The sequence below is a fragment of the Amblyomma maculatum genome, chromosome 3, assembly GCF_055883805.1.
Source record: "Amblyomma maculatum isolate TAMU_Amacu chromosome 3, ASM5588380v1, whole genome shotgun sequence".
Taxonomy (NCBI): domain Eukaryota; kingdom Metazoa; phylum Arthropoda; class Arachnida; order Ixodida; family Ixodidae; genus Amblyomma; species Amblyomma maculatum.
Genome location: NC_139346.1, coordinates 116,048,722 through 116,064,861, shown reverse-complemented (window position 1 = coordinate 116,064,861; position 16,140 = coordinate 116,048,722). Strand labels below are relative to the sequence as shown.

Below are 16,140 nucleotides of genomic sequence, written 5' to 3'. Positions count from 1 at the left end.
CTGTTGTGCTGAATGAATAATAAAAAAAAAACGTCTTATTCTTTCGAATCACTGGAAATAGAGGAAATAATACACTCCAGTACAAGTAATACATCTAAAGTCAAAGAGCACGCTCAAAATTCTGAACTATAGCAGGCCGCGTCCACCCTGTCGATTTCTCTCGAGCCCGTCCTCATCAGAGTGGTGCCAAGAAAAGTTAAAACGCCAAAAGTGATTACTGGAGCTATTTTATAGTGATACAAATAAATAGTTTGAAAAAAGTTATCCAAATTGCTGAAAAGAACGTTTTCATAAAAATGTTGGTGCACGTTACCGAGCATAACATGTTTATAAGCAATGCGAAGACTACGACAAATAACGATCCAGAAAACTTAGAAGAAATTTGAGTAACATAATGCGCGTGTTGACGGCGTGTTTACGTGTGGCACACCATGCTTAGGTATTTAGCTCCGCAACATAATCGGAAGCACGATCGGGAATGAACGTCGCATTTATCGAGTGACGAACATGTAGCAGCAAACATAACATTGGCTGCATCATTTGCGATTACGACAGCGCAATATATATGAATCTAATGATTTTAGCTTGGAGCCTTAACTTGAAATACGTGAGACATCGCTACCAAAAAGCCTCTTCACTCGACTGTACATCACGTAAGACAATACGCGCGAAGAAAAACAACGTTCAGAACGAAATATAGGTCAAAACTGTCTGCCAACTTACCTCGCCGGTATATAAGTTCTCTATTGCTTTCCGTCGGTCCCACTTCTATCTTCCCTTTGAGCACCAGGGGAAATAAAAACAACCTAGTCATTTACTGGTTCACCCAGCGCACATCAGCACACACTAGCGCTCGTAATGCTCACTCGGTAGACCTGACAAGCTCGTAAGTCACGCGATCTAACACTCTCCTACGAGTACAATCACCAGCGAGTCTTCCAGAGCCTCAAACAACGCAAGCTTAGCTGCTTGAACCACACAACTGCGAGCACTCCGAGCGCCCAAAGTGATTCAACATGGCGTCGCAGCGTGAAAGAGGCGGCGTGGGGCCGGTCAAAGGATGGCACCATCCAAAACGGGGGCGCTAACATCGAAGGCATGCATGGATGGATGGAATATAGGAGCGTCCCCTTTGAAACGGGGTGGTAGCAGTAGCATCATGCTTATTTCGCACAATCCTCTCAGCAGCTGCACCTAGCGGCAAATAGCGTAAATATTGGTAAAGAAATTGTTATGCATGCTATTGTTGTTATGCATGCTAGTTTTTGTACTGCATTGTATACTCAACAAAACATATGACTCTACTGACTTGCTTTTTTGTTTTATTTTTTATGAACGCACCCAGCACTTCCCTTGCTGCAGGTCGCGAGGAATGGCAATATGCCGCTCCGAAACAGATTGATTGGACTTGTCCTTTCCAAAGAGGAACCCCATACACCTTGCAAATACTCTATGCAACGTTTCCACATTTAGGCGAGAACAGTGTAGCACTTGCATTACGTACAACAGTTTGACGACTAAGAAACGATTGGGAACTGTGGCACGTCCGAATATTGGGACGTTCAATCCACCAAATCCTTCTGTTGTATGCTCCGGTTATGAAAGAATATTGGACATTGTTAGAAAAGTTACAGTTCTCCGCGAAGTTACAGCGCTCCGCGAGCGGCCAGTTGAGGTAAATGCTTGAGACGTTGGCATGCTAAATGGCCTTGGACTCCGAGTGCCTCCGGCAAAGTATCTTGGACAACAACCGTACTTATACTCCGTTTCATACATCAGGTGCAACGCAGCGAAAGCTACGCAAGTAGTCCGCAAGAAAAAAAAAACAAGAGGCGTATCACTACGAGCTCGTTCTGTAGGCGAGTGGTTCCTGCCGAAACGGGCTCTATTCCGAGCATACACGTTTGCAGTAACATGCTTCGCATGCTTAGACATCTTCACAGAGCGGATCTTATAGAAAAAATGCGCACCAAAGAACCATTTTCTCAAAAAGGGATGCCCAGCGCGGAGGGCACAGCCAGCGCCATCTGGTGGCACAGCTGGCAAGGTTGCGGGGTAGCAAAACGCGGCACGAACAAAAACGACATAAAAAAAAAAAACATACAAATTATCCGAATCCGACCTTTTCTCCCTAAAAAAGGTGCTTTTTATGAAGTTGATGGCAAATGTAAAATGTATTAAGCTTGCAGACAAAGCAACTACTTTTCTCTCGTCAAGAGCAGGCACTATTTGTTATCGCGGATGCGGAGAGCACAAACAAGTGCTGTAGCTTTGGTAGTGTTGCACTTGATGTATGAAACGGAGTATAAGTGTTTCGGTGTCCCTCTTGAATTCTACATCACGTCCGGTGCGTAGGAAACATGTCCGTTTTTGTTGTCTAGTGTTCGGGCCGTCCCATGCAACGACGACACCTTTACTCCACCCATGTCTCCAGGAAGGAGCGCGGCGATCGCCATCTGCGGCCCACTATGAAGACCAAAAGGTGCAACGAGTGCAAAACAACGCCGCCTAGTAGAGCTAGTTACCTCGAGCCCGCTGTCAGAACACGCTGGCAGAACCCATTGTCCTGCACTGTGGGATCGGCGGGATTCTGTCACATAAACACTACAGTAAACCCAGCCTCAAAGGCATTCGCCTTCTTGGTCTTAATGCTTCAAGGATTTTTCTCTCCTTCCGTGAGGTTTTTTTTTTTAGCTTTAGGTTGCGCTGAGAAACACGTTTGAGACGCAATCACCTTTTAACTCACTGACAGAGGACCAATTTGTGCGGGCAATTTGCCAGAGGGCAAGACCAATTTGTGAGGGCATCCTGTTGAGAGAGAGGAAGTAACAGTAAACGTAGCAGTGGTCCAGGTTATAGTAGGTAGGGTGCAGACAAATTTTATTATGGAAGCGCTATATATTCCCCTCATGTCATTAAATATGTGTTAAAATCATCTAATGTTGGTATCAGCACGACGTCATCGCCTTTTATCAATAAAATGTGACATTGCGTTTCGCTTCTAAATGTGATCACCGTGATTTGGGCAATGCCAACGACGTCAGACAAAGAAATCACAGCAACTGCTTATGAAACTTGTTGACAAGACTTTAATTTCATAAATACATTCTATGCGGCGTTAGTACGAGCACAGAAATTATATCGAATACATGGTTTCAAGACATGCCATTAAGAAACTGTTACTCATCAAAATTATCACAGTGGGACTAATACCTCGGATTGCATTAGGAGAATTTTTGTCCGCCGTCTAGCCAGTCAAACTCCTTGCAAATTTCTTATTGCGCGCCTTCACTGCACAGTGTGTATCTCTGGCACTTTGTGATGTCTAACACACTTCACACTGGTCCAGGTACTGTTAACAAAATTGTCCTTCAGCTAACATAGCTTTAGCAACATTAAATTCTTTCCAGATTGGCAGCAAGGTGCCACTGATGTTCTCTTGATTACATATACGATCCAGACGAGCTGCTCGATACCGAGATTTCGCCGTGTGGTGTCACCACATTCACGTTCAAGTTGCCTTTTGACCTTCGTCTTCGCGGTGGCATTCCCATCATGGGCGTCCCTCCTTGCATAGGAAACATTCCACCAGAAGGGGGCATGCTCCCCATGGCCGGCATGTATCCCGGTGCTGCTCCCATCATGCCCATGTTCCCCATCGCCCCTGGAGAGCCGTACATGCCGTAACCGTAGCCACCGGCCTGGTAGCCACCTGTCGTGTACGGATGCACGCGCGTGTTGACTGCCCCGTGGCCATGGCGCATGGGCTGTTGGAAGATAGGGTTGGGACTGTACGGTGAGCCCTGTTGCTGCCACCCGATAGGGCCCTCGTCCGTCTGGCTGGCCAGCGTCGTCTTGCTGTAATACGTTGGCGATTCCGCCGTGAAGCGGGCTTTGCCGTTGGGGCTGCGCCTTCCGCTGCCTCCGAAACCAGCTAATCCGCCGTCCCTGGCACCGTAAGGCTGCATCGCGGAGGCCGACATAGAGCGAAGGCCGGCCGGGCTCGGGACAGGACTTCCCCTGGCGCCCTGGGGGACGCTTACGTCTGACTGTGCCCCCCGGGGGGTGACATCACCGGCGCTGCTCTTGGCCTCGAGCTCGCTCAGTCGGCTGTCCTTCATATGCCTGCAGAGTGAATATTTCAACAAAGCCTATATTGGAGCCTCCTCACAAGGAGCGTTGGAGGGGATTTAAATAAAAGTGGCTAAGGCGGAAAAATAACCGAGGCATTACCATTTGTTGAACTGGTTGATTAAGCATCATGCTGTCAGCGCCGAGAACTATGGCGCGTGCATAAGAAAAAGATTCACCAGAGGAACACACCGCTGTGTTTTTTCTTGTGGGCGTTTGTACTAGTCAGCGTTGTTCAAATCATGATAATAACAGAGGGCTACCCTTTCCTGTAACGATCCCGAATGCGCGCCCTCTTTAAGCGGTGTAATTGCTCGTTTGTTCAGCTTTTTACTCCTTAGAATAATTTTTTCATCATTGGTGCGCGGAGTAGCACCGCTGCCTCACTCTTGTCATCAGAATTGCACCGCAGGGCAATGTTTGGACGTAAAGAAGCTTAGAATATCTAAGGCATACCTTCAACCGTAAAAAAATATCTGCATATGTTTTCTTCAATTCAGTAGCTGTGTAAAATCTTCATACCGACGAGTGCATGAAATGAGTGCCACTGCTGCTGTTTCTTATTTCCTCGAGAATTTCAAGGCAGTCGCTACATAGCTTTACTAACTTATGTGCTCAGAGCATCGAAAAATTTTAGGACAGCTCAATTTGTTTGTCCGCAGTGATGTCAGCCAGGCAGAAGAAAAGATTACATAATATTTTCGCCATGTTTACAAACTTTTACTAGCCTGCCATATCCAATTTTTGAAAAGTACGGTGATTTTTATGTAAATCACAGAACACTGAACATATTGTGTATCGTGCCGAGAAGCATGACATGAAATATTTGAAGGACCTAATTACTAGTCTAAGCATAGGTAGGATGGCACTCATAGGCCCACGCTTGCAGCTAAGTTATGAATAGCAATAGGAATTCGTAAATTCAAGTTTTAACGTCTGAACTCGACATATGAGCTAAGAGCGAAGCCGTTGTGGATGACTACGAATCAATTTATAATCAGCGGTCATTTCTCATGCGTAATTGTAAAGGACACAGGTAGACATTTTATTTGCGTTTCTCCTCACCGAAATAGGAAAGTTGGGGTCGATCTCAGATCCGTAATATCAGAACCCGGAGCCGAACCTCCAGCGCTGAACCACCACGGCGAGTATACTGTGCAACAGTTACACACAGTGACCTCTTGCCGTTACACTCTCTCGCATGCTCGATGAACTTTATTTCGGTCGCCTTCAAAATCAATCACGCGACTTGTTAACTGCTAAGACTACAGGAGAGGACGCTATCAGATAGAGAGCAAGATTTACAGCTTTAAGCAACATCAATTACGCTCAGTGCGAGTTTAACAGTTTTTTGTTTTCGGAATAAAGCCTTTTTCTAAAATAGCGGTTGTATTTTCCAATGTTGAAATGAAATTCATCAATGGCGACACCATAGAAAGTCCACAGGATGAACTTCAAGTGTTATTTATTGTTATATGAACTATATTCAGTATCTTTAAAGCGTCTACCTCTGCTTGGTAGTATATGAGCAAAGTGACATTCTACCCATTGTAGCACAGGGCGTTATAAATCACACGGGCGGCCACCTTCATGTGGCCAGTGGGTTATTTCAATCCTCCTTTTTATGCACATATGAAACCTCTGAAGCAAAGGGGATTTATTTAATATGCTTGTTGAATGTATTCTAAAACACAGAGCAAATGCAGGAATTTACTTTTGTGGAAAGCAGAAAATGATCGCAAATAAATAACAAATGCAATGGTGAACTGCAAGTCCCGATAAAATCAGGCATAAAACTTTGCATTCCGTTTGCAATCTGCTATATATGGCTTAAACCAGCAGACTACAGGACTGGGAGGAATGTGAAAAAACGGTGCTGCGCTTAGAAAAAGTAGTGCTTGAGTGTGTCGTCCCTCCGTCCTTCGTGTGCTTTTTCCGCTATTTTTCATCGTGGGGAAAACGATGTACACATATAGCTTCATTCGTGCGTCTTAGGTAGATAAATCACGTATTAAAACGTTTTGAATCGCATCATAGAAGTGCTACAAGAAAAAAAAAGTACAATCAGAGATATTTTGAACGTTCAGGTCTCATCTTTTATTGGAAGCCGGCAGTGAAACAGCAATTATTCACTGCGGCGAATGGATACCTGAATCCTGAATGCGCCAATTTCTATCCTTATAAATCTACAAAGCCTCCTTGATAGGAAGAAACGGCAGCCAGTTTCCTTAGCTTTCTTATTCCGGTATGCATATCAAAATGCACACTATTCCCGCTCACAAGCCATACATTTGATAATTCTGACATGTGTGAAGGCCCCATCGGCTTTTCATACCTGCTTGCAATATTCGTATTGAAAGCACCTCATTAGCACCGAAGTGTGGCTAATCTGGCTCGTCTAAACCGCCATCTTCAGTAAGAGCAGCCTCCTAGTTCCTAAGCTAACGAGTTAGTACAACGGCGTGGCAGGCTGCTGCCTGGAGAGCTACTCTCTGGATGACCTGTTTTCCGCAGACCTCACTTTTTTCAACGCTCCTTCAGAAGAAACAGCTGTAGTTCTAGTAGAATCTTCAGATTTATTTCAAGCGCATGGCTGATAAATGCAATCTCTGTATCTTATAAGCATACAAGAAAGCGCGTGCTTCCGTTCGGAACTAAATACGCAGCTGTAAGGCCGGTATCAAGGGGTACCCACTGTGACGTAGCATACTGCTAATGCTGTAATATCATGTGTATTATTAACGTATAACTCGTTAGAATTGCTTCTCCTTCAAATTTCAGGTGCCGCCTCCCCCCTCTCCCCCCCCCCCCCCCAAACATAAAAAGGTAATAAATGTTGAGAAATCAAAACCCAGCGAACTGCTCTTATCCTCGCCGGCAAACAAGCCTGCCTTTTTCTCTTAGAACTCTTTACAGGCTTCATAACTCCTCGCGTTGGCGGAAACGTACAAAGGGGAGTCGTAGTGGAGGGCCTCGGAGTAGTTTCGACCACCCGAGGATCTTTAACTTGCGCTGATATCGCACAGCACACGGACGTAACTTCATTTTGCCTCCATTGAAACGCAGTCGCCGTGGTCTCGATCCCGACCACGGCGACTGCGTTTCGATGGAGGCGAAACGAAGTGGCGCCCGTGTGCTGTGCGATGTCAGCGCACGTTAAAGATCCCCAGGTGGTCGAAATTACTCCGTAGCCCTCCACTACGACTCCTCTTTCTCTCTTTTCACCATCACTCCCACCTTCCTCCCTTCCCTTACGGCGCGGTTGAGGTGTCCACAGAAAACAAGTGAGACACCGCGCCTTTCCTTTCCTATAAATTAATCAATCAGCAAGAGTGACAAATACTGCGCCTTTCTCTTCCTGTGAACCAATTTAATTTAATTGACGAGTAAGCAATTCGTAGCACCATCTAGAAAAAAAAAAAACTTGTCAGCAAAATGATGTCGAGCACAATGGCATGAGGCCTGTTGGAAGAAGCAAACCATTCAAGATCAAAACCATATATCTATGGTTCGAAGCCTTATAGGTACAGTGTCCAAGAAGCCGTGTTTTGCTGTTGTGAAGGCCATCGGTTTACGGGGTTCAGGAGAAAATGTTGTCGTAGAGCGATGGCATCAACGCTTCGCTGGCCGGCCTGTTTCATGTTTCTCGGACCTCCCCACCGAACCTTTCGCATCGGTGGTAATAGAGTATGAAAAAACAAAATCTATCATGGATAACGCGCCATCGTGATCATATCCTGTTTCAGTAAGGTTTCAGTAAGAGACGTCCCGGCCTTCCTGTGGTAGTTTTCTCTTCCGTGAATAAAGCGATTCAAATAGACAGCAAGCGCCGGGCGTCTTAATGCGGATAATGACGTCTGACGTCATTATCCGCTAATCCCATGTAATACTCTTTTGCGATGGTCATTTGCGAGAATATGCAGTGTGTTTAGCTGACAGTTATTATAACTCCGAATGGGTGTGTCCGAATGTATATGAAATGCATACGAGAGAGTATGCGAGGACGAGAGAACCGGCTCGGAAGCATAGTGAGCGCCAGAAGGAATTTAACATGTTAGTAAAATAGGGCGGGCGAACACTTAGATGTGTCGCAGCAGCAATCCGCAGCAGTGCCACGTGTTGCAGTCCGTTCTCCTGAATACGACAGAGCGCTTTTTAGACCAAAATAGACATTATAATCTTCTGCGCGTGCTGAAAGGGATGTGATTAATGTACCAATGAGCCACCACGTACTTGTAATGTTCCCCAATGACCCGCAGGCCTCCTAGCCTATACCAAGCGATGGGCCTCACATTTATAGCAGTCATTTGCGTTTTGGCAAGTGAGGTAAGCACTTATTAATATTATTATTATTATTATTATTATTATTCATGAGTGCACTTAACAAGCTATGGGCGAAACAAATGTGTAAGTGATATATATTTTACCGAGTATAGCCATTGGCCCCAATCCGCCTTTTTTACAAAATGTGGCGCCCTCTGGGAGTGGTTGAAAATTCTTCTGCTACTGGTTGAAAACATCCTTGGGAGATGCAGCCGCCATCGAAATGACGCGGTGTGTGTTCATGACAGCTACCGCCCTCTATCGCATACGCCTGTCACGAATATTAATACACATGGCCTCTGAGATCAGCTCCGGCTGCGCCGATCGCGGAGGCCGAGAACTGCGCATGCGCAGCTGGGGTTGGTGGCTTGTTTTCAACCAGGCGAGAGGCGCGCGTAAGCAGAGCTGCCTTGTGAAAAACGCGGATTGTGTTACTGACGAAAGTTGAAGAAACGCGTTGTACAATTAGGATGCCCGTTCAAAGAGTAGTTCATTAATTTATTTAGTTGCTCTTGCCTCCCTCCTTGTACCCACTTTCACTCTCGTGCGTTTAGACGTCGCCTTTTGTGATTGAACGAAGTCGAAACATGTTCGCTGCTGCTGCATGGTATTAATAGCTCGTCTCATGGACAGGAAAAAAGGTACAATATTGCACATAACTTCGGTTAACTTGTTATTCTTCTTCTATCTTATTAAATGGCCCATACCAACGAAGGAGGATCGGCCAGAGCTTAAAGGCGAAAGCCTTTCTGCCTTCTTCTCCTCTTGCTTTTCTGCCTACTTCTCTTCTTCCTCTATCTTTTGTGTTTGTGTACTCGTTATAACTTCATTATTTTGTTTTCTTTGGCTTCGTCGTCAACACCTATGCGACTTCCTTCACGGGAAACTATGTTGATGTTAAAACCTGTTGCAACTTATCGCTGACACATCTCGCGGAATCTCGCATACACATCTCGCCGACGCGAGATATTCACCATGAGCGTAGAAAGGTTTTCGCCTTAAAACATATCAAAGTTTTGCAAAGTGAGCCGAGAACGTAACTACCAAACTCACTTGAGCTTCCGCTTGATGCGTTCCTTGCGCATCCAGGGGTGCTTCATGGCGCGTGGTACGGAGCAGCGGTAGAGCACGTAGGGCTCAAGCAGGTGCCTGATGAGGTTGCGGCACATCTTTGTCAGGCCGTACGAAGGTGGGAAGCTTATCTGACGACTCATCTGCGCACGCACCTGCTGGAACGGGTTAGAGTCGTCGAAGGGCAGCTGGCCACACACCATGATGTAGAGAATGACGCCCAGGCTCCAAGAATCATAGCGCTTGGGTCGGTACGGGATGTTCTGGATCACTTCGGGCGCCGCGTAGGCCGCGCTGCCGCAAAACGTCCTGCTCAGGAGCTTGCGCTTGTTCGCGTTGTCTGCGCCGGTGGTAGAAATGCGCGCATTTCCAAGCTGAAGACTCACTCATTTACAACGAAACCCGCTCTAATGCTCGTTAGCCCAAGCGGTACTTGTTGCTTGGAAGACAAAACACCCCATAATTATTTTGCTCTGGTGACGCACTTTAGCTTTTTTGTAGGGTCAGCATTAATGTGCATGTATGCGCAAGACAAGTACAAACGGTTAGAAGCCTCACTATCCTCGTTGAGTATTAACTTCAAAGTCCGCCTGCTTAGTTTAAAGGAAGAAGGAGGAAGCGGGTGGTAGCATGCATACAGAAAGACAGGATAAATTGCTTTGGCCTCCCCACAAATATGCTATGTAAGGTAAAGACTGTGACGGAAACACAGGAAAGAAAATTCCAAGCAGGGCACACATCTTGCACGCAAGGGGGGGGGGGGGGTGTAGACGTGCGTACGTCTGCGTGTGTATTATATAGTTTGTCGCTGGAGTGTTTTTTCCTTATTAAATTATTTCAACGCCACTACATACAGCCCATACGTCCTCACGCAATCTTATTTGAAGGCGCACTGCAGCTGGCACACAAGTACTCGTATTCAACTCGCAATCTATTATTTAAAATAAATTGAGCAAAAACGTAAGGCCTACATTTGAGACAAGAGAGCTTTAATGGCCCCCTTTTGCCTTGTCAACTGGTGGATCCTCGTTCCCTTTCATTTCTTTGCTTCTTGCTCTATCAGTAAAACTAATATTATACTACACGTAAACATGGCGTACTCCCCGTCACTAAGCTAAGTGGCTAGCCCATTCGACGCTTCAATCCAAAGGATCGAATATAGGCTGCAGCGGCAGCTTTTTCATGAAGGCGGAAAGCAAGGCGCCTTCTGTGCGATGCCAGTCACCATTAAATTACCCCAGACAGTCAAAACTTCAGGCGCCCTCCACCATGACGTCTCTCTTAGCCTCACTCATTTTGAGACCTTCAACGCAATAAGACGTCATTAGCATACCACGATATGTGAAATATCACCAGGCAGTTCTTATTCCCGCTTTAGCCAAGCCGTACCAAAGCGCCTGTGTGGCATACGGATAGTGAGATTAATTCTAAATCCAAAGGTCTTGCAAGGCGGGTCTCTGATATCACACTTCCACCTCTTAGGCAAAACCCATGTTGGTAGCACCTAGCAACGCGGCCATCTCATGTTGCCTCCTGGCGTCATACAACACGACTGCAAGTAAGTGAACGGGCATGTACCTTGCAGACTTTCCGAGCCATTTCCCTTATTTTTAAGGCAAAATCCTTTACACGCTCATGGGCTGCTCATATGTTCGCAAGAAATATCCCTAAGAAATGTTCGCACTAACTTACACTGCAAAAACGTCCGTCTTCACCTGAAATTTAACCGCTATCCTTCCGGATTCCCAACCGAGTGTGCAAACCACTACGCCACGGTGGGCTCGTGAGAAATCTATCGTAATTATCCTCGTTGGCTGCGAGGATTATAGTAAGGATGGCAAAAATGATGCAGTATGATGATGATAATTATGATAGTAGCTATTTGAACAACGATGCCTCTGGTTGATGGTGCTTGTAGTAGTGATAATGATAATGATGATAATGACTGTAGGAATAGCAATGACGATGCAGTTAGTGAAAACAGTCCTGCAAAGTGGCTATCTTCATTTCTGCTCAAAAGAAGACTTAAGCGCTGTCCCGTATTTTTTTGTTTTGTTGGTTACGCCTAAGTCGGATGGAGAAAAGGGTCTTTAAAGCCACCGTGCTAAAACAAAGGGATGTATTGATATCTGCGCAACGCCGCAAAACTACATGACTAGGACAGGAGGACAACAAGCGTTCAACTTCCGACTGGTATTTACTGGGTTAACTGGTTTTGTATCAGTGCGCCACGGACATTGCCAGCTGTTCGGTAATCAAGAGGCAGTCGGATTTGATCGGCCAGCAATTGTGGAGGTTGCCAAGATAGCCGGTCGGCATGAAAATTGTGTTAGTGCGCCATCGATCAGATTAACAAAGGCAGAGTTGCTCTTTTTGACGCAGTGATAAGGTAACATATTTTCTTAATTTTGCAGGGAAATCACTACACAAGTAAGATTCCACCCAAAAAATATCAGTTGGAAGTTCAGCGCTTGTGTGTCTATGTGTCTTAGTAATGTCGTTTTGCTAAGTTGCGATGGCAATAATACACAATGGAACACCAACTGGCCCGCACCCTTACACTAATAAAAAAAGGAACTCTTAGTGTACCCATGTTATCTACGGATGGCGCCAATTTGGCCATTAACAACACAAACTCACTTATAATTTTTATCCACCAGAATAGATTAGTGGCTTCGGCCTTCGGCTGCCGATCTCAAGATGGCGGGCTCAATTCTGGACATGGCAGGGACGTTTTACAGAGGCGGCATAAAAAAACGCGTGCTGCATGATGCCACATGTGGCTGGATCCCTCCATTACGGCTGGCGTCCCTTGTAGGTCGATCATCTTTTCGCAATTTAAGATCGACATTTTACAAAATGATTTATTTTGTTTTGAACTATTCAGCCTAAAAGCTTTCTGTCTCGAAAACACTCCCTTGATGGCACTTCAAGGTATTTAAACGATGATCAAATATGACTACTGCATAAAATTCTGCTGGTGTTTTGTGGGCAAAATCTGAACACTGCAAATAAGCTGTCACTATGAAAAGAAATAAGTACAGACAAACAGTACTAAAAATGAAACATAAAAGCAGATGATTAACATGGTTAAATATGGTATCCAGCGAAAGCTTCACAACATGTTTACGCTTGGAAGAACTCGTTCGTAACCCGACCTAACTGGCATCGGTATGACGCCCTTAAGCGCAACATCATCGCCACTGGCGACCACGGCTGTTTATGAGCTAGGCTAGTTTGCTCCTCCATCTTATACCCGTCGATTGATGTCATGGTTGCTTTCATCGCGCGATAACTTGACGGGACGTCACCCACGTGATAAATCACGTGCTTCAACCCTTCCACTCTCTATTCAGCATCACGTTTGAAAGGTCAAAGGTTACCTAAAGGTTAAAGGGTAAAGGACATGACCTTGTGGTGCAACACCAAGGTAGTCTACACGGTTACACTTCGAGCGGTCAAATGTATCAGGGAAAGGAAGACATAGTGTATTTACAGCCTCACTTTGTCCTTTGGCTCCTTGAAGGTCAGCGGTTAGCACATGCTGATATTGTGTGCAGCTATGGGAAAGCAGGTACAGTACCTGTCATATCTTCCTTCGGACACCTGAACCGCATAGCAAGTCCCACGCTCACATTGAAATGAAATGAATGAATATTTCATTTATAGAAATGAAATGTACAGTATCTCTCACAATTTTGTGTACACCAGAACCGCATAGCAACAGTTATCCCTCCGGCTCTTTGAAGGTGAAATAAAGGTCAAATTGAAGTACGTACGAATACCGGTTCTACTTCGCGTAGCGGAGCTTTCGCTTCAATAAAAGAAAGTGTCTCACGGGTGTGCCGGGCGAAGGAGAAGTCCGCCAGCTTCACCTGGCGCTTGGCGCTCAAGAGAATGTTCTCGCACTTAAGGTCTCGGTGGACGATGTTCTGCCGGTGCAGGTAGGCTACCGCATCGCATATCTGGTCGAAGTAGTGGAAGGCCTTGCTCTCAGAGAAGCGGCCGTCTTTGGTGATCTTGAGCAGCAGGTCCCCCTGCGTGGCCAGCTCCATAACGACAAACACCTTGCGCTTTATTTCGAGGATGTCGTAGACGCGGATGATGTTCGGGTGCTGCAGCTTTGGGATGATAGCCAGCTCTCGAGGCAGGAAGTGGTACACGTACTCGCGGGGGGCCAGGTGCCGAGGGATGATTTTGACCGCATACCTCTGATCGCCTTTCACGCCAATCCTGCAGTCGGCAAAAAAGACCCGAAGTTCCGTGAGGGGTAGAAAAAGCGTTCGAAATGTATTATTTCGGATTTATTTCGGTTTCAGGAGGATTCGGGGAGAGGCACGGAGAGAAGGACACGTAGGTATTAAATTGTTTTATGAACACTTGTACATGCACTTGTACATCTTCATGAGTCACGCCGCAGTACAATGCACCGTACTTATTCCCATAATGGGCACTTGAAACCTCTGCACAAAATCGTATTTGCATCTGTGTCGCCGAAGAGCAGTCAAAATGGCAGGAAATAGATTACTATTTTTTCGCACGGTAAGCACAGTATCTTCCGACATGAAGCTTCATTATTCGCGAGAAGGAACGGTTTCTGCAGAAGATGGGAGACCTAGAGGAATAATATTGATACATGAAAAAATTAGGTTTTCCTGAAATTTTAAAATATCACCATGAAAAATATTGAAACATAAGAAAAACATAATTTGCAAACACTTACAACGTAAAAAGGCTAACATCTCCCAGCGCTATTTGTTTTCTCTACAACTTACAATAATATAAAGGGCTGCTCTTTATGGACTGCAACGAAATAATTAAGTTCCAATCTCATTTCATTCTGACAAACCTTGGGTATCGTGAGCTTCTCAATCAAAATGACTTAGAACTGCTGCCTGTTGAAGCGTGTGATAGGGATGCGATAGAATAAGCAAATGATTTCTCCCCCCTACCGGTCGATAGGTATTTCCGAGTTCTCATTTGCTCAAGTCAAAGACAGACACTAGAACGTGACCGACCATGTAGTTCCGAAACATGAACTTCAAGTGATTTATTCATAACACTCCATACCATTGCTTGAGGCCAGAGGTGACCATTATTGTACCAAGAGGCAGCGACCACTACTTGGCACACTTGGACGTTGAAATCCGGCTTTTGTGAAAAGATTATTACATAACCGTATATATGTCCTAAAAGTAACTTCGTTACTACGATAAACAATGCTGTTATCAAGCTAGTAGGCGAAGCGCTAATAGAAACGCCTGGCACATACTTTGTGTCCCAATCTATGCGGTGATAGGAGAAAAGCAATATTTAGCTTTGTGCAAGAAAATATGCACTAGATATAAAGGGCTCATCGCATAACTCTATTCCCCCAACGAATTTTTGGGCGAAATTATTTTATCAGCCTTTCGTAGCATGCTTTACGTTTGGGAATAGAAAAGCAGAGCTAACAATTGGAATTTAGCAGGTGTGCTTATAAGAGTACACTCTGTTCTGAAGCGCATAATTTAGTTCAAACTAGTGCAGTGCAGCTGATTTACGTTACTGAAGGTAGAGTAACCGTCAATAGATATCAAAACGGGCGGAGTGAAATTGCCCGTGTCATCGCCATCCAGAACTTCTGACTAGACACACAGAACCCTCTTAACTGCCAGATGCTGCTTCTTCCTGAAACAACATCACTTTTCTAAACATTCTCGTTGCCTTTGATGCGCAAGTGCTGCCTGCTTATGTCTCACCTGACTTTAGAGTAGGTCCCCTGTCCGATCTCGCGGCCCAGAATATAGCCGGCGAGTGCGAGGAACTGCTTGGAGGTGGTGGCTCTAACGGCGGGCGGACTAGGAGACCTCGCGGCCATGCCGCCGGAGTCTCGGGCCAGCTCCGATCAGATCCGCGAGGATGCCGCCATAACAACTTCGTCCTTTTCGTCATCGCTCATCTGGGCAAAGTGTTCGGCATGCGTCCTCATTGCGGAGGATCTGGATGCTTTTATAAGTCTGAATTGTACATAACATAACTCGAAGCATTCGTTGGACCCGCTTCAAGAACCTATTTAGGGGGTGGGTGTCGCTCTTCAATTTTGGAGTGCCGGTCATCCTCTCTACATTGACTTTGAGCAGCCGGAATATTATCTGTCACATCTTGCCTGCCTGCACTTTTCTGCGGTTCGCCAGACTTCCTACGTAAATAATTGCCGCAGTCCTCCCTTTTTACTTCCCGCCAGCTGTTGTTACGCGGCGACCTAGAGGTCCCGTGTTGTAGAAAACCTACACTCTCCGTTGTTATCGCTGTTGTAGTTTGCAAAAATTTCGAGTGATCTACAGGGTCATGATGCCATAGTTGTCCCAAAAAGTTTCAAATACCATATAACGTTAGCGTGAACCATGACGTCAAACAGAAAATGAAATTCGCGCGGCAAAAGCTTGCCAATTAAGGAGAATGAAAGGTCAGTTGTGCATAAATATAACCTTGCTTACAATAGATAATACTATTATCGTTGACTCATAACTTTATTAGTAATGAGTTTTATTCTTCTTAGGAAAGTATTGCGTGTTGAGCAATTGAACGGATCCCGAATATGCCTCTCCCAGGTAAACCGCTGAAACCTTAAGC

At 45.5% G+C, this 16,140-nt stretch overlaps 1 protein-coding gene across 1 annotated transcript; it reads right to left on the bottom strand.

Moving 5' to 3' along the window:
* Window positions 1-3,443: 3,443 nt before the first annotated feature.
* Window positions 3,444-15,385, bottom strand: LOC146195762 (testis-specific serine/threonine-protein kinase 3-like). The gene is made up of 5 exons (XM_084596272.1): window positions 15,267-15,385; window positions 13,364-13,758; window positions 9,508-9,865; window positions 3,940-4,125; window positions 3,444-3,882 (listed from the first exon to the last, which is right to left on the bottom strand). Exons 1-5 carry the CDS (start codon window positions 15,383-15,385, stop codon window positions 3,444-3,446), a joined length of 1,497 nt encoding a protein of 498 aa, XP_084452398.1.
* Between the last annotated feature and the right edge of the window lie 755 nt (window positions 15,386-16,140).